This window comes from Otolemur garnettii, unplaced genomic scaffold, assembly GCF_000181295.1.
Source record: "Otolemur garnettii isolate 467f Iridium unplaced genomic scaffold, OtoGar3 scaffold00003, whole genome shotgun sequence".
In the NCBI taxonomy this organism is placed as follows: domain Eukaryota; kingdom Metazoa; phylum Chordata; class Mammalia; order Primates; family Galagidae; genus Otolemur; species Otolemur garnettii.
The window spans coordinates 40,096,843-40,115,593 of record NW_003852398.1 but is presented as its reverse complement, the minus strand read 5'-3'; the positions used below and the strand labels follow the sequence as shown (position 1 = coordinate 40,115,593).

Here is an 18,751-nt window from a genome sequence, read left to right as displayed (position 1 = left end):
GGCTGAGGCAGGAGACTCGCTTGAGCCCAGGAGTTGGAGGTTGCTGTGAGCTGTGACGCCATGGCACTCTACCCAGGGGGATAGCTTGAGGCTCCGTTTCAAAAAAAAAAAAATTATTAGCCTTTGCATAGCAAGGGTAATAACTGGCTGCCCTACTGGGCCTGAGCTGGAAGTCAAGGTTATGGCCTTGCAGGCTCCCTCCCTCTGCTGCCTGAACCTGCCCCTCCTAGAGGCTGATGGCAACAGACACTCATTCCTCCCCCACCCACGAGCTTGATTCTGTGTTTCCAGGAAGAGCCTAACTAATGTACATATCACAAAGCCCTCAACATAATAGGAGGGCAGAGTTTAAGCAAGCGTCCTCAAACTACAGCCCGCAGGCCACATGCAGCCCACCTAGGACATTTACCCAGCCCACCGGGTGTCTTTGCCACCGCTGCCTGTCCTGCTTAGCAGCTGACTCGTCCCGGGGCCTGCAGTCTGGCCCTCCAACGGTCTGAGGGACAGTGAACTGGCCCCCTGTTTAAAAAGTTTGAGGCCCCCTGGTTTAGAGGATCAGAAGAGGACTCAGTATTAACCCTGTGCTTACCATCCTAGTCATTTCCCAAGGCTCGCCTGGTAGCAAGGGGCTGAGTAGTACAAGTGTTTGAATTCACTCTTTACATCACTCATTCACAGGAATTTCCTGAGCCAAGCAGAGTGGATAAAGAAGAGGGTCCACAGCCCCTGCCTTCAGGGTGCCCACAGCCTGGTATAGATCCAGCCGTGTGCTAGAATGAGAGGGGCCATGGAAGGCTCTAGGTGCCCTGATTCTGGCTCTGTGGATCAGGGAGGCTCCAGAAAGGCAGGGCTGTTGATTAGGTCTTTGAGTTCTGGGTAGGATTGAGAGATGGAGACATTGGGGTGGAGAGGTTTCATACTAAAGTAACAATACAGGGGAAGATTCAGTAGCAGGAAAATGCAGGCATGTGGGTGGGAAGCCACTTGGTTAGCACAGACACACAGCAGCGGGGTGGGGGTTTGGAAGATGTGGAGTGAGTTTGGAAGAGCTTGGATTTCGTAGCCAAGGATGGGCTTAGGTTCTGTTCGGCAGGGAATGAAGCACCTTGGACAGCAGAGCTACCCACCCAGAGCTGTGCTATAGGAAGATGCATCTGGCCTTCAGAAGGCAGGAGTAGTGCTGGGAATAAGGGAGTTGGGTAGGTGGATTTGGAAGCTGTTGCCACAGACTCAGGGCCCTGGCCTTGTTTACACAGAGGAGTGGCAGATGGAGAGGCATTGATGACGTAGGACCACCAGGCCAAGCATGAGGAGCAAGCAGGAGAGAAGAAAGCAGCCGAAATGACCCTGGGTTTCAAGGTTGGTCTACAATGAGGCTGGTGGTACCTCCCACACGGGAAAAGTGGCAATGAACCATTGACAGTGCTTGGCCTGGAGTATGTGATCAATAAACACTTATTGTCTCTCTGCTGTGTTGAAACTTGGCTGTCAGGGCAGGCTTGGTTCATGTTGTGTGAGGTGCCTGTGGGACTGCAGCAGGAAGGGTCAGGGCTGTAGGTGTAGGCGTAGGTGTGACAGTTAAAGTCTTGACACTAAATGCAAACACCAACTGAGCTGCCAAAAAGCAGAGGATGGCCATGCATGGGAGACTCAGTAACGGAATGTGGGAAGGAGTAGAGCATTCCAATAGCACTGATAGTGCCACTTAACAATTACTGAGCCCCTACCACGTGCACTGTGCCAACATCCATTCTGTTATTAAATAATCACAGCAAACCTGTGAAAGAGGTGCTATAATTATCTTTGTTTAAAAGGGGGGAAACTGAGGCTGGGATTGTGTAAAATTTCCATGCTTTCACTTCATCGTGCTCAGAGATTCTCAGGCTCCAGGCTCCCAGTTTCCATTTCAGAGCCACTGGCCTAATCTTACTTGGTCAGAACACTGGTCAAACCAGCACATCCCTGACAGGTACCCAGCAAGGCCTCATTTGTAAATGGCTGATTTGTCAAAGATTTCATGTAGAAAGTGGCCTCCTGAGAAGTTACATGATATATGAACACAATGGTGGAGGCCTGGGGACACTTTCCCTTCCAGAGGTGCCCAGGCCTTTGTGCTCCTCAGGGTCCACCCTCCTTACCTGGTGGATCAGTGCCCAGCATTGCGTTTCATCAGCCTTTCCTGTTTTCAAGGTCATGGACCACTGAAAACATTGAACAACATTGTTTGAGGAGGGAACAGAAACACTTCTGTTTGTGCCTGAGGAAGGCATGGCGACTTTCTGTGGCCAGGTTCCTTGGTTCTGAGGAGAGGTGTGTTTGCACAGATGCCTGCCATTGTCAAAGCTTATCATCTATACGTTTAGAACTGTACCTTTCACTGAATGTAAATTATACCTTAATTTAAAAGCAAACTAATAAGAACAAGGATGAGAAGCCAGAGAGGGAGAAGACCAGGGGCTCTTGAGAGTGACTGGTCTTCATGGAAGAAGAAGTGAGACTAAAGAATGGAGCAGGGGTCCAGCCAAGAATGTCTATCCTTGGGGTAATCACCAGGAGACCTCAGGCGAACCCTGGGATGAGGCAACTCTACTAACAAGAAGTGGGGGAATGGAGTCTTATTACAAGAATCAAAGACAGGCTATGGAAATGTTCCAGATTAAAGAACTGGATTCTGTACCCGAGGGTGGCATGCTATAAAGGACAATAAGAGATCAAATGACAGTTTGATTACAGATAGTAGATTAGATAAAAGTGCTATCAGCATAGATGTATAAAACTGATAGCTGTGTAAGATAATATTAACATTCTTAGGAACTGTGTTTCAAAGTATTCAGTGGTGAAGAGCCATGTTACATGTAATTTACCCTGAAATAGATTAGAAAATAAGATCATATAGGTATGTGTGAAAAAAATATGTATATGTGTACAGAATTTCCCTTATTGCTTACCTTGGGAGGAAAAGAAAAAGGACAGGTGTGGTTCTCATCGGGGTGTTGTTGACAAGCCAATCTGTGGTTTGACAAGGATTTTTCTAACATCTGCACCTCCAAACAAAGAGGATCTTATCAGAGCACTGTCCTCCAGTCAGAACTCCTGAAAGCCACATCAGACCCACAGCTGATTTACGAAATCCTTCGTGCATGATCCTGTCACTATTACCATGAGGTGGATGAGGCCCAGGCGAAGATTAGGCTCTGAGACCATGACCTCTACTCAGCCAAAGTGCACATACAATTGAGTAGGTGGGAGGAGAGAACCCTCAAACAGTAAGCAACTGAGGTAAACTGTGAGCAAAGGCCAGCTCTGGGTAAGGTGTAGATAGGGGCATTCTTTGTGCTATTTTGTTTTTTTGTATTTTTTCCCAAATTTGGAATTATGTTCAAATAAAAATTTAAAAAATGTAAATTAGGAATGAAGGAGGTTGTAGGCATTCCAAGGGCTTCACAGTATAAACTTGGATCAGTTCAAAGCTGTGTCAGTGTCCTAGTGATGGTGGTCCCTATGATGATTCTGTTGCTTTATCTCAAGCAATAAAAGCTAGATTGCTTGTGTAGCAAAGCTGGGAGAATGGGAGAGAATTTCCTTATTGCTTACCTTGGAGGGAAAAGGCAAAAAGTACAGGTGTTTTATTGACAAGGTCAGGCGGCAGTTTGGCTAGTGTTTTCCCAACATCTGCACCTCCAAGCAAACAGACTGTTATCAGGGTACTCTCCTTCAATCAGTAACTCCTGGAAGCCACTATCTATTCATAGCTGATTCATGAAAACCTTGACTCCTGGGTCAGCTCCGTATCACCAGGGATGAAAGTGGGCCAGGTAAAGTTGATCTATCAGAACAATGACGTCTATTCTGTCTATGGTGAAATTTCTCAGAATGACCCAAGAAACATCATCATGGGTTTGGGAGAGAACCAGGTGCTGAGTGACCTCTCACAGTGGGCTTCCAAAGGCCACGGTGTCTGATCTTGTTCAGAGGAGCCCTGTACCCCTCACAAAGTGGTCCTTACCCCTGCTCATCTCCATAAGATCCACTGTAGAAGGGCTGAGTGGCGTTGTGTCTCCTGCCCACACTGTCAGGGATTTTCTGACTTCCCTATGCACAGATGGAAATCCAGCATGAGTTTGCCCAAGCACACTTCCCAGCAGCAGAAACCTCCCCCCTTGATTGAGGTGAGTTAAAGTACAGGTTGTGCTTTCTGTCCAGTGCCGGGCTCAGGCTGTGGAGTCATGGAACTGAATGTTTCTCCCTAACCTGCCATCTGATAAAGATGAGACTGTAGGGGATATGGGGTGTGGTGGTTTAACCAGAGGATAAAAGTGATTTGCTTGTTTGCCAGCATGTGTAAAACCTAATTGGGACACCACGTACAAGGAATTAAACCCAGGGGCCAAAAAGGCCTGTGGTCACAAAGAAATCTCTTTCTGTTTCTTTCCTGGTCATGTCATGTTAGTTCCTTGAGGAGGGAAAGTTGAAAACAAGAGTCCACTCTGTCTGCACTGGGACTGAAAGTTCTGTTTGTACTAAAGGGTCCGTAGTGAGAAGATGAACTTGAGAGGGGAGAGATGCAGAGTCTCTGCTGCCTACGTGTACTTGAAGAAGCAGCTAGAGACATAAACAGCCCCTGATCTGACCCCCAGGTCAGACAAGAAGGCAGCAGCCCTGAGCCCCTGAACTTTGAGGGGCCAAGGGGACCAGTACTTCCATACGGCTGTTTAGGGCACAGCCTGACCAGGGCTGGCCTGGGTCAGTGAGAACACTCTCGTCCACTCCAGCCAGCAGTGGTCCAGCATCCACGTCATACCACTACAGTCTCACTCGATAACTTATTGAGCCCTACAATATTCCAGTCATCACCACACCGAGCTCTTTACATATATGTAGTAATGCCTTATTTGTACCATGAAAATCTGTCTGTCTTTTTCAAGATAAGAAAACAGAGGCTGAAAATGCTGATCTGCCAGGAGAGTTCGGCTTAAATACTTTTTTGTTGCATGGCACACAGGTACACACATGCACACACCTTCAGGCACACACACAGAGTGTTAGATTTTCTAGCTTCTGCTCCAAGAAAAAGCCTGGTGTGCCTTGTCATAACTGATCTTAGGCATTTTGCAGTCACATCTATTTAGAAAGACGTCATGATGGTTGACAGAAAGCTCTTTCCTAAGGCAACTGGTGCTTTGCCATGTGGCTGAGATTGTCTTCAATTTGGCTGTGTGTGTTGGTGGGGCTCCTTATTGGGACCTCAGAATCCTGGTTTTAGCTGCCAAGGAGGTCAAAAGGTTGGTAAAATGCCAATGCTGCATGAGAGGGCCCTGTCAGTGGGCTGGGCTGGGCTGGCTTGGGTGCCAGGGAACGGCCAGTCTCTCAGCTCCTGGGTCACTCGCCATCTTCTCCCCCTGTCTTTGCAGCCAACCTCAGTTTGAAGTCCGGGGCAGCGGCTCTTGGGGAGCAGCCAGCATACCAGGGACCTGTGCACTGCATCGCAACCATCGTGAGGAGTGAGGGCCTGGCGGGGCTGTACCGGGGGGCCAGCGCCATGCTGCTGAGGGACGTCCCAGGCTACTGCCTCTACTTTGTCCCCTACGTGTTCCTGAGTGAGTGGATCACACCCGAGGCCTGTGCAGGCCCCAGCCCCTGTGCTGTGTGGCTGGCGGGTGGCATGGCAGGTAAGGGCAGCAACAGCTGGAGAGCCCTGTCCCTGCGCCAGCCACTTCTGTGGAACAGTGGGGCAGCTTGCCATGCCCTTCCCAGCCCCAAGGGAGGACGGAACACAAGCAGCCGCTCGCCCAGCAATTCTTCGTTAAATGCCTACTCTGTGCCAGGCCTAGCAAGGCAGGGGAAGGGCTGGGAGTGGGGAGTGGGGAATGGCACCCCCATGTTCTCTCATCCCCTTCCCGCTAAGGCTATGAGAATAGTAGTTCTCGTTTGGGCTCATTCAGCTCTCAGGAACAGATATATGTTGAGCACATGCTGTGTGTCAGGGATTACCGAAGATTGGGAAGGAAATGTGTTATGATCATTCATCTTCATGGAGTATCAGCATGTCATAAACCTTTCTAATGTGGGGATTTTATTAGTTTTATTAGGCAGGAATTCAGCTCTCCATTTTACATATGAGAAAACTCAGGTCTAAGACATTGAACAACCAACCCAAGGTCATACAGCTCTTCTGACAGTACAGAAGACTGTGCAATCAGAAAGAGTCAAGTTCAAATCTACACTTATGCGTTCTCTGACCCTAGTCAGTGCCTTGCACCATGTTCCCCTTCCATTCAGGGTGACAGTTCGTATGCATGCGATGGGTTTCCAGGCTCCTGATGATCTGGCTCCCTGTTCCCCCCAGTTTCACGCTCCCCTCCTCACTCTCTCCAGCCACACTGACTGTGCGCAGCTCTCCCCCACTGCAGGGCCACTGTACCTGCTACTCACGCTGCCTGGATCTGATAACGTGGAGCCCTCTGGGGACTCTGACAAAAGTTTTTTTAGTGGCGGGAAGGTGTAAAGTTCTGGTTGAGTGGGACCAAGAGAGAATGGGATGAAGGGAAGTGGAGAGCCTGAGTATATATGCCACTTCTGAGGGCTTTTGCTGTGCCGTGACGAGGGACAGAGAAATGGAGCTCTAGCCAAGGGGCACACGGAAGCCAAGAGAGACTGCTTCTTAGGAAGGCAGATGTCATGGCATGTTTGATGCTGATGGGAAAAATACAGAAGAGAGTAGAAAATCATATTCCTCCCCCGCCGCCCACCATCCTGCCCTGCCCTTCGTCATTAGCCATGCTGTAAACACACGGCAAAGCCCACGTCTGAGCAACCACAAGTTTTGCCCTCTGCCTCACTGGGCCGGGTGCCTATCCTGCGCCTGCGTCCCTTCAGCGCTCAGTCAGGGCTGGCTGGCGGAGAAGACAGCAAGGCGCACTTTGCTGTCCTTTCTGGGGAGAGCAGCTGTGTGTGGCCTGGCAGGCAGATGGCATCTCGTTGTGCACTTGCCAGTGTACTGAGGAAAGCAGCTCTAGATCCTGGAAGAAGGGAGGAGAGAGGGGCTCCCAGAGGGTGTGGGCAGCTGGCCAAGGGTCTAGAGGCAGAGGTGGGCAGGCTGGGGGCTCTTTGGAGAGCTACTGGGCAGCAATTACAAAACCTTGCAAAGCAGCTGCCCTGGACTTTAACATCAGTTTGTTTTTCTTTCCCCGCCCACCAATGTACCAATGTCTGTATTTGTCCAGTAACCAGGTATTGTTTTCCTCGAGTTCTTTACCTGACCATATCCAGTGAGGATGACCCAGTGGCTTGTGGTTCCAAGGCTTCTAGTCCACACATTTGGAAATAAAAGAGATTTTTTTAAAAACTATTCCTGCCTTTTTTTTTTTTTTTTTGGTAGAGACAGAGTCTCACTTTATTGCCCTTGGTACAGTGCCATGGCGTCACACAGCTCACAGCAACCTCCAACTTCTGGGCTTAGGCGATTCTCTTGCCTCAGCCTCCTAAGTAGCTGAGACTACAGGTGCCCGCCACAACGCCCGGCTATTTTGTTGTTGTTGTTGTTATTGCAGTCTGGCCAGGGCCGGGTTTGAACCTGTCACCCTCGGTATATGGGGCTGGCGCCCTACCCACTGAGCCACAGGCACCGCCTTGTTCTTGCTCTTTTTACTGGGGAGGAGGGAACCAAAAACCTTAGCCTTAGGCCTCAGCCTGGGTCTCCTTCTGCTGCCCTGGGAAGAGAACTGCTTTAAAAAGTGGCCACACATGAAGCCCTGGCTGTGGAAAGGCACCGAGCTCAGGACTTCCCACTCACCTGCCCGGTAGGTCCTTCCAGCCCCATGGAGGGAGGGACTGCTGCCATTTCACAGACCTTGGCCCAAGGCTGAGAGGAGGGAGTAGACTTCTGCTGGGTCCCACAGGGAGGGGGTGGCCAGGAAGAATTAGAAAGGGACTTGGCAGATTTTAACCCCGAGCTCTGTGCCTTCCCCTAGCAGTTTAGTAACTTTCTGAGTGGTGGAAAGTCACAACCAGCCAGCCCCTGACACCTGTTTTTCTCTCTTTGCAGGAGCTATTTCTTGGGGGACAGCCACTCCTATGGATGTCGTGAAAAGTCGACTCCAAGCTGACGGGGTTTACTTCAACAAATACAAAGGTGTCCTGGACTGTATCTCTCAGAGTTACCGGAAGGAAGGCCTTCAAGTAAGCCCACAGCAGGCCTGCGGGTCAGTGCCAGTCCCTGGAAGGTGGTTCTGAAGCTGCAGGGATGTGAGACTATATAGCGAGAAGGGTCTTGGGAGACCAAGGGGCTGGTGGTTACTATGCATCAAGCACCACGAACACGTGCTGCACCAAGTGCTTCATCCGGGTTGTCTGTGGACTCCTTGCCAGTCAATAGAGGTGGTAGGTGTGCAGCCTACCTGCCAGAGGTTCAGAGAGGGCTGGGAATATGTCTGCAGTCACTCAGCTGGTACATGGTGTAGCAGGGGCCTGGCCCACAATGTCACCACAGTGTGCCTCCTCATCAAGATGGGCTGGTCACTCCATCCTCTCTCACTGCTTGGTGTCACCCACCCTATCTCCTCCTGTTGGGAGTCCTAGAGTCACCTTGTATCCTTCCTGTCTCTCAGACAGCTCATCTTGCTGGCACCAGGCCCCCTTTGGAGGATGATAGGCTTCTTCGGCTCTCTCACCCCCGCCTCAAGCCCAGATCGCCTCACCTGGTCTCAGCTGTGGAGGTTCCCCAGGTTTCATCGCCTCTGCTCTCCTCCCTATGGCCCAAGAGTTCATCCCAATGCACACCCCTTCCAAACTGTACTAGAACAAAGACCAGATTGCTGTTTCTGGTGTCCAAGGTTATAAACAAACATAAACCCTCCAGAGAAACCATCACACTTGCTCCTCCTGGAATGGGGCCCTTGCTTTCTCTGCATGGCTCTTCGAGTCAGCAGGTGGGTTCACAGTAAGGCCCGGCTACCTGTGAGCTGGCAGAATCCAGGCAGGTGACTTCACCTCTCAGAGCCCTGGTTTCTTGGAGGATGATCATCCCGACGTTGAAGGACCAGGTTAGGCACTCAAAAAGCACCTAATTCAGTGCCTACCCTTGCCAGTTTGGTTAGTGTCAATGCTACTGCTGGGCCCGGCCCTTTTCTTACATGACTGCCTTGCCCTAGCCCTGCCAGATGAATCTGACCCATCCTTTCAGGTCCCATGTAATCCACCACCTGTCCACCAAGTCCGTATCCTCTGCTGCACTTCTCCCGATGTCCTCATGATGCCGCTTGCACACCACCGTGGACAGCAGTTATTTCTGTACCCGCCAGTTCTCCCCTTCTTATAGAAGGTTCCTTAGGATCCTGTTTTGCTTTCTCCCCTAACTTGGGAGAAGATCCAGAGTTCTGGATAAGCCAGTGTTGAGGACGATAGCTAACGTGTGTGTGCAAGGGACAAGATCCAAAAGCTAGATCCCAGGCCTCCACCTACATTAAAGGGCAGAAAACCGTCAGAAGTCAATGTGAAGTCCAGTCCTTAGTGTTCAACACTCAATCTTCTCTGCAGAGAATGGGGCTGTTTGACTTGACAAAGGCTTCCAGGGAAAATGCGTAAGAGCTGTAGTTTTCATGAGTTAAATATTAATTTCACAAATGATTATTTTTGGAGCACCTGGTTATACGCCAGGCTCAGTTCTAGGCCCTGGGGACAGAGCAGTAAATGAAAGAGACAAAGCTGTGGTGAACCTAACCTGCCGATGAGCCAACAGTGGGCCCGGGTCCCAGGACTGCATTAATAGAAGTCTAGTGGGCAGGCTATGGGAGGCAGAAGCCCCTGCCCTGATCAGATTACAGCTGGAATGTGGTGTCCACCTCTGGTCACCAGCAAGACACTGCTGGTGCCCCTGGAATAAAGACCAGGAGTTGGACATCATAGTGTATCAGGAAATTCATAGCAGATAGCCCTTTGTAACCCACTTAAGGATCATCATTGCTATAGCCTTGTTTAGAGTAAAAGATTGTTTAGTGTGAAAAGATGTGATATGGAAGGAACTTCATTTCTGCCTTTGTGTTATAAGGATGGATAAATTCGGTTCATTATTATAAATTCTTTTTTAATAAGGGCTGCTCTGACAGAAGGATAAAGCCTGGGTACAGCTCCAATTATCTTTCGTATTTTTCTTTTATTAAAAACACCATTTGCAATTCAGCCAATAAGTTGAGAGGGACGTAGAATTTCAAACAGGATGTTCCGTTTTTATTTGAGTTTTTTTTTACTATTTCCCCAAATGTGTCATAATTCTAAGAATCCTATACAGGCAAAACATATTGCTGATATTATTTACTCCCAAAATTATTGTGTTCTATTAAAAAAATGAAGTCCTGGCAGCCAGCTGAGGTCACATGATTAGTTTCTTAGTGTCAGCAGCATTTGGGGCATGATGTTGATTCAGAGACAGGTTTTAAGTTGAGACAGCAATACTGAGCTTGATCAGCCATCCACTGACCAGGTGTTTAAAGAGTAAGTTCTAAATTTGTTATTAATTGGTTTTAAAAGATAGGTAAGTGAAAATAGGAAGCTTCTAAAAGTACAAGAGGACATTCTGTCTCCATGTCCCTCCTGGGTCCCTGACCTGCCTCAAAGAAAATTACTATGGGGAGTGTCTTGTGTTATATTTTAAAAATAGTCACAAGAATATATGTGTGTGTGTGTGTGTGTATTTGGCTGTGTGTATGTTTACAGATAAACATACAGATAAAAAGATACACACAAAATAACCCCCACACACAGTCCTGGAAAAACAAGTTGTCTCAAAAGCAGATCCTTGGCACCAGGAGGAGGAGACTGAGAGCCTTTCCCAGGGCCTGAGGGACAGCTCCAGGTCCCAGCTGGCTTGGGGCCTGGCCTTCCCTAACATTCTTGCCTGTGGCTTGTGGAGGCAGGGCATAAAGCCCTAAACCCATCACCAACCTGTTCTCACTTTCTTATGGAAGAAGATCTCAGTGATGATAAAGATTTATCAAGGAGTAAAATAATGATGGAGGTGCCCAATTTGTGTAGTCCTTTATAATCCACTTAAGGATCATCGTGCGGTAGCCTTTGCAAAATGAGAAATCAAGAGCCCACGGCTTGTGGAGCATTCCTGAGCAAAAGCAGAAGAAAGGCCTAGTAGTTTCAGAGCCGTTCTCTGGGAGGATTGTCTCCAGCCACGTGGGGCACGGGTCTGTCTTGGAGAGCTGCTATCTCAAATAGGGGCTGGAGGGACACCTCTGTGTTCCTCAGCTCCATAGGGGCAGCTGCTATGGTGGGCTGTGACAGGGCCACAGGGCTGAAGGAGAGACAGAGAAGGACAATTGTAGGCAGACAGGTTCCAGAGGCACCGACTGCCCTGTGGTGCTGCCCCTCCTCCCTCTCCAGGAAGCGCCGCTGCCACTACTACCAGGACTCTGAGCTCAGAGACTCTTCCTTTTCAAGTCCAAGAGTTTGTCCATTCATTCATTCATTCACTTATCCATCCATCCACTGACCATTTAGTAAGTATGTACAGAAGGCCTGCTCTGAGCCAACTACTTGCAGGTGCTGGGGACTCAAAGGTAAACCACACACACAGCCCTGCCCTCACTGCCCTGTCTACAATTATTAGTGGGGGGACAGACAAGTCACAGGCACATGGAGAACTTGGGTGGGAGGAGCGCTTGGGTGGGAAAGATACAGAGTGCACTGAAGATGGGCTCTACTTCACCTTGTGGTGGCCTTGGAGGGCGAGGAGAGGATGCAGGCCTGGGAACAGGTCTGGGAACACCACAAGCAGAGGGTACCAGGAGTGGCCCAGTGGTAGGGAAAGTGTTAACCTGCCCAGAGTGTTAGGTGAGCTGTCACCCAGAGAAAGCGCAGAGCAGGGCGGAGTATTGCAAGCCAGGGAAGGGTGTGGACTTGACCTGAGGAGTGTGGGGAGGGTACTGGGCGGGGTGGGGAGGCAGTGGCTCTATGTTCTGAAAGTTCAGAGTCAAAGCTGGTAGATCTGCACTTTGTTTGCCTTCGGTGGCCCAAGCAGAGCAGACCACAGCTGCTGGGAGAAGTCTGCAGTGGCCCATGGCTCAGGGCCCAGCACTGCGGGTCGGGGGCTCCCCCACCAAACTGGGTGCTACTTGACTCGCCTCACAGGGCAGAGCCAAGCCAGCCACCTGGCATGGAATTTTCCTCTCCGATTCTGGCCCAGTTCCTTGCTGTTGTTCAGTCACTCTGGGTGAGCCTGTGGAATTCTGGAAAGGTCAGACAGTAGAGAGGAGCTAATGTTCCCAGGCTCCCGCCTGTACCCTGCCTGGGTGGCTCTGGGGCCTGCCTAAACCTCTGGCTCATCTCAGGGGTCCTGCCCCATCTACTCCCTTCCCTGGGCCATACTCTCCTGAAGGAAGGCCACTAGACTGTCCTGACCAAGGACAGAGGCCTGCACCATCCCTGACACCATGGTGCCCAGTGACCAGGGAAACTGAGGAAATGCACTGACTGCTTTTCTTTTCTTTTTTCTTTCCTTTTCTTTTCATTTCTTTTCTCTCCTCTTCTCTTCTATTTCTTCTTCCTTCTTTTTTTCCCAATAACAGCTATATTGAGATATCATTCACATGTCATGTAATTCACTCATTTAAAGTGTACAGTTCACTGATTTTTAGTGCATTCATTGAGTTGTGTAACCATCACCACAGTTAATTTTAGAACATTTGCTTTTAATTGTTGTTTCTTCCCAGAGATTACATTAAAGGCCAGTCCTCTCTCCACCCCCTCACCAAGACCCTTCTCACCACTTTCTGGGTCATAACTGCTCCTGAACAGGGGTTATCTTCCCTAGTAGGTTATAGACTGATGGAGGGCTGCAGGCAGTCCCCTAGATCAGCCTCCACCCAGCCCCAAGGCAAGAGTGAGAAAGAGAGGAGGATCTGGAGAGTGTCTGGGAAGCATTACAACACTCCCTAGGGACGGAAAACAAACGTGGGCGTCACCGGGCAGGAATGGCGGAGCCTAGCCGCTCATTGGCAGCACAGGCCATTCCTCCTGAGCACTCATGCTAGGACGCTAAGGACAGAGGTCCAGGTCTGCTCCCCATAGGTGGTGACTATTGGTATAACAATGAGGGTGATTGTGACAGGCAACAGTTAATGAGTGCCTACTGTACGCCAGGCACTGTGTAAGTGTTTGGAGGCTTTGTCTCATTTAATCCCTCAAACATCCTTGTCAGGTCAATTCTATTATTACTCCCATCTGACAATTGGGAGAATTGAGTTTCAGAGAGTTTGCCACTTTGCCCAAGTAGCACAGCTACTAATGGGACAGCTGTGCCTCGAGTCCACGTCTGCAGAATTCTGCACTCTGCCATGTTGCAGATGTCCTATGAAACCCCTGTCACCGCAATTGTTCAAAGCTGGGTGCTCTGTCTACTTAGGGCTTCCAGATCCCTGAGAAGAGTGTGTGTGTGTATATGCACGTGCTGTGCGTAGAGTGTGTGTGTGTGTGTATGCACGTGCTGTGCGTGCAATGGGGAGAGGGAGGGAAAGAGAGAGGGAGGGCTGGGAGGGGAGAGAGAGAAGGAAGGGCACCAGAGAGAAATAGGGCAAGTGTATGTAGGTGTCTGAGGATTTGAACAGCTGACCTACGGTGTTTGGTGGGTGTGGATCAGGGTCTGGGAGGAAAGGTGCCATCAGATGACAAGGGTCAGGGCAGGGGCCTGACTGGGGCATCTAATGTGGTCTCTGCCTACAAAGGTCTTCAGGGCTCTGGCCAGGGACAGGACCCTGGGAGGGCAGCACCACCTCCGGTTTTTCTACCCCTCAGAGGTGACCCCACAGGGTGTGGGTCGTCTCCTATAATAATGGGCCCCTGTGCAAAGGTGTTTTTCAGAGGCATCACCGTGAACGCTGTGCGGGGCTTCCCCATGAGCGCGGCCATGTTCCTTGGGTATGAGCTCTCGCTGCAGGCTATCCGCGGGGACCACGCGGTGACCAGCCCGTGAGCACCAGGTCAGTGTGCTTCCTTTCCAGCCACTTGGGCCTCCCAGGAACTCAAAGCTCTTTGCTTTGTCTTGAAAATGCTGTGGGCTTCTGAAATGTCCATGTGTTGTCCTCTCCTATCTAACCGGCGATAGGCCTGGGGCTAGAGCTGCCCCCTTCCTCAGACAGCAGTTCTGAAGTGCTCCCCAGTGACTGGTGGTGTGCTGAGTCCTAGTGACTGAGTCGCTGCAGAATCGGCTTGTTTAGAGCCAGCTCTGCCACCCGTTTTCCCATTCAGCAGCTTCAACAGCCCTCAGAGAGAAGTGCTTTGAGCTGCATCATGCAAATGCCTTGACCCATACCCAGAAGCGAGGACTTGAACGAGGGGACCCACCTCTGCTGAGAGAGCACCATCTGCCACCTCCCTACTGAGCCTGAGTCTGAGAGCCGCCCATGGGGCTCTGCCACCGTTCTTTGCCTCCTGTGCCTTCTCCTTTCTCTTTCTCAATGCAGAAAGGTCACCGCAGCCTGAGAGAGCTCCTGAAAACAGAAATCTGGGCAAGTGACTCCCTTGCGCAAATGCCCTCGGTGGCTCCCCATTGCCCTCTAGTGAAGCCTGTCCTCAGCACTGCCCCCTTCTCCAGCCTCTCTTGTCCTCTGTCTCACTCTGGGGCTCTGCCCATGCTGCTCCCTCTGCCTGATACCCTCTTCTTGTTCCTTTCAATTCTTTGTCATCCAGGCCCTGGGGCAGCGGCCTTCTCCTGCAGGTTGCCTGCTTGCTTTCTTGTGCCTGCTCTAAGTCCCCTCCCCGCCCCCACTGCACCATAACCGCTGGTGACACCCTCGCCAGTGGGTTCTGTCCACTGTGGCATTGCTGGTGCCTGGCACAGAGCCTGACACACCAAGGTCACTCAGCAACCTCACTGGATGATTGGACTGTCAGCCTCCAATGTCCCCTCTGGGCCCCCTTCCTCTTCTGGCTTTTTCTCCCTCCATTCTCCATTCTCTTGCCCTGAAGTTGTTACCTGTGAAGCTCAGCAGACAGAGGGGTGAGGCCTTGAACTTTCTAGTGAACCACGACCATTTTACTTCAGCCTCGGTCACTAAAACTTCTCCTAAGAATAATAGATGGCTTTTATCAGGCAGCTCTAGAAAATTCCACTGCTGGCTCCCCCATGGGCTGGCAGGGGTGCCTGTGGGGCAGCAGAATCCGGCTGGGATGTGTGGATGGGACCAGAACCTAGATGAAGGGACAGGCATGGCTGTAGTGAACTCAGGACAAGCCCTAGATACTGGCTTTAAACAAACGCCTTTAGCTTTTTACTAAAGCACCAGCATTCACAGCTCTGCTGACTTTTGCCCTTTCTTATAAAAGGAAAAGGGTAGCAACACATGTTGCATAATTAAACACCTTGGGTGAAGAGCTACCACATCTGAAGCTGTCCAGGGCAGGGAGGGGAATTTGTCATGTTTTTAGAGCTGTGCTCAGATATCAGCCATTTTTCTCTTTTAAAAGATGAAAGTAACTTTTAAAAAGTCCTATTATAAAATCAATGCATTTTTATTGGAGAAAAAATAGAAAATATAAATAAACAGAACAAAATAAAAATACCTGTCATTGCAAGAACCTTCTTATTATTCATCTGTCTCTTCTGTGTTTCCCCAAATTGGAATTCTGCTGGACATGGTGTTTCATAACTCTCACTTCCCATTTAGCAGTTCAGGACTATTTATCCATGCCATTGTTAATGCCAAGGCCTCACAGATCCCGGAGGGCTGGACACTTGCCCAACCTGATGTACCCTGCCTCTGGGGACCACCCTGGTGATTGGCTGCTTCAGGAAGAAGGAGGAAGTTTCTAGCAAGCCAGTCATGACTGTCCTGGATTCGGCCTTTCACAGCAGTGACCAACCCCACTGGAGGCTTTTCTTTCTGAAGCACTCTCTCTTGCAAGGGGCTTGGACATCTGTCTCCCTTAGACACAAGGACTGCCAAGGCAGGGAGGAGGCTGGTACCTCTCAGAGGGGAGTGGGAGGCTCCCAGCCTCATCTTAAACAAGCCTCGCTCAAGGCTTTAACTCAACAACACCAAGCCTTTTTTATAAGACCTGAATTTTTATTTAGTAAGTAGCTCTGAGATCTGGGGCAGGCTGTGCTCCAGGCAGCAGCGGCACTCATGCTTTGAAGATGGGGAAAGTGACATTTTCCTCATTGTCTAGTCCAAGGACAGTGTGACATGGTGTATATTAAAGAACTAGGGAGCCCTACAGTTCCTGAGAAGTGGTGCAATGGTGACTGTCCCAAGAGTCCTTGGAAACAGGTGGCAGGAACAACATGAGAATTATTTCTATAATTCTCCCTCCCTCCAGCCCACACAGGGACAGAGTATCTAGCTCCAAGCAGCTTCCCGGTTCCTTCTAACAAGTTAGAGAGCTCTCCTCCAGCTCCCCAAAGTCCTGGGCAGAAGACCACTTCCTTTTCATCCACCCACTAAGTTATTTCTCTCCCAGGCTACGTATACTAATGACCCAAGGGCACTTGAAGCCCAGTATACACTACATGAGGTAGCTATTTTGTGTTATGTCTAGTTTTATCTATTCACATGGAGAAACCAGAATCAGACAATACAAGATGACCTGTAGTGTTAGAAGTGGGGCCTGGCCACTCACCAGTGGCTAGCTCTTGGGTTTGTCTGCAGCCCTTGAATCTGGCTGGGCCCTTCACCAGGATCCTGCCCCCAGAGCCTTCCTGGAAGAATGCTCGACCACCCTCTGTCTGACACACACACTCCAAGTCTCATTAGCTTTCTTTTCAGGAAAACAAATTTTTGAGGAAAGAAGACGCATTCTTCCTATAATATCTTTCTTGAACATTTACAAAGAACCCCAGACAACCCTTAGAACCCTTCACCAGCCTGTGCACACGGCGGTATTTTCTCATCTGTGCTTTTAAAAAACAGGTTCTGAATGGGCTTTTGACACAAGATCTGATGGTAACTCCTGCTTGATGATATCCTATCTCTCCTCCTTTATCCCAGGGCCAGTGGCACCTGACCAGGGCCTCATTCCACTGCAGGTCGATGCTGAGGGTGTCTCCAGAACCCATGGAATTTAATGAAGAGAAAGGACTTCTCGCCTGGGCTCTGTGCCACCAGGCCTGCAGCCAAGTGCACTCCCTGGGAATCCCTTCCTTCCTTCTCAATTGCCAAGCACTCTGTCCCCACCCGGTCGGGGCTGCCGAGCTGCCACAGTGGAGAGAAACAAGGGACCATCGATCACCATCTATTTCAGCTCTGGACTAGCATAGGGCGAAAAATGGGATAAACAGCCCCTGCCCACGTGGCCAGTGTAAATTCATTGGGAATTCACGGAGGAACTGAAGTTGGCTGTAAATTTCCAAATAAAAGCACTGAAAACGGTTCAGTCTGCATCAGATGCTTCTGCCTGGCTGCCACGAGGCACCTGGTCACCATCTTTGCTCTCTCTGTTCAGGTCCCCCTGGATGTCACCAGCCCAGAGAGAAACCCACTCCATGCAGGGCAGGAACTGAGAGGGACAGGCTGGTGTCTTTTTTCCCAGATGCCAAAGGTGGGCAGGGGAGGTTGAGAAGGACAATGGGGAGAGAAAGCCTCTCCCACCCTGAGCAGTGGCACACTGTGTGACATGCTTGAGAGACAGCGGCCCTGGACTTGGGTGGCGTGGGTGCTTTCCGGGCCTTATTTTCACACAGGAATCTGAAAAAAAAAAAACAAAAATACTCTGTCCACAGTCTGGTTTCCAGAGTGATTTTATTGTTCTAAATTTTATTCTCTGCTAGAACCATGTGGGAGGGCATTGCTATTTTGCTGTTATGTGGCATGTGCCCATGTTGTCACCCCAGTCTGTGCCCACAAGCATAAGCATCCCTAGTGAATCACAGAGCCCTTCTTGATCAGCCAAATGGCACTTCAGAATCCCTCTTAACACAGTTCCCGGGCAAGCAATCAGCAGGCATTCAGAACTGGCATGCAAAAGGAATCTATTTCCTATCTCTGGCTTAAATCCCAGTGGGGGACATGTCCTCCAGTTCTTTTATTCTTCTTTCCCTTGAAAGGGTCTTCCTTGGTTTCTCCACTGTCCTGTTCCCCAGCAGCTCTTGCCTTTGACTGATTTAAATGATGTCTCTGAAAATCTCCTGCCCTAATAGACCCAGGACCATGCATTGCTCTGGCACAAAGAAGTTGGCAATGTTCAGTCTGTGCAGCTTTAATCCTGTGCCCGTGGCCAAGGGTTCCCTCGGTATGCCCTCCTTGACCTTCCTCCTCCATAGCTCCTGGTACTGCAGGGTCCCAGGGAACTCTGCAGGCTGCATTCCAAACCCGCCAACGCTCCAGCAGTGGGACATCCATTCATTCACACAGCCCTCAAACATTTTTTGAGCAGGTGCTGTCCTAGGTATTGGGATGGCCACGAGGCGCTCCCATGGCACTTCCACTCTGGTGTGTTGGAGAGGCTCTACTGACAGGACAGATAGGTCTGCCTGTCCTCTCCAGCATCAGGGGGCCTGAGCAGGCACTGAGGATCCAGGTGAACAAATGCTCTTGGCATCTAGCTCATTCCTGGGTGGGCCCAAAGTCTCAGATATAACATGTTCTAGAACATGTTTGTTAAGTCTGTCTCAACAAGACTGGTTCCTGGTGCTGGTCTTGGCCATGTGGTTAGTTTGGAAATGATGCTGTGTCATGAGGCCAGTGGGGGTCTTCCCCTGTATTCTCCTGATGAGGCCGAGATGCAGCCACCTTCTTCAGGTGTGTGAGCTTCTCCC

General features: G+C 50.1%; 1 protein-coding gene across 3 annotated transcripts in view; it reads left to right on the top strand.

The window, feature by feature from the left end:
• The window catches only part of SLC25A48 (solute carrier family 25 member 48), a 40,204-nt gene extending 23,135 nt beyond the window's left edge, over positions 1-17,069 (top strand). The window contains exons 5-8 of one of the 3 annotated variants that reach the window (XM_003782174.3): positions 5,412-5,669; positions 8,045-8,178; positions 13,850-13,979; positions 16,986-17,069. In XM_003782174.3, the coding sequence (XP_003782222.1) occupies positions 5,412-5,669; positions 8,045-8,178; positions 13,850-13,972 (515 nt within the window). In that variant the 3' untranslated portion in view covers positions 13,973-13,979; positions 16,986-17,069. Of the gene's footprint in view, positions 1-5,411; positions 5,670-8,044; positions 8,202-13,849; positions 13,980-14,247; positions 14,760-16,985 lie in introns of those variants that run through there. The other 2 variants (XM_012809145.1, XM_023516104.1) reach the window with 2 other exon arrangements.
• The last annotated feature ends 1,682 nt before the right edge of the window (positions 17,070-18,751 follow it).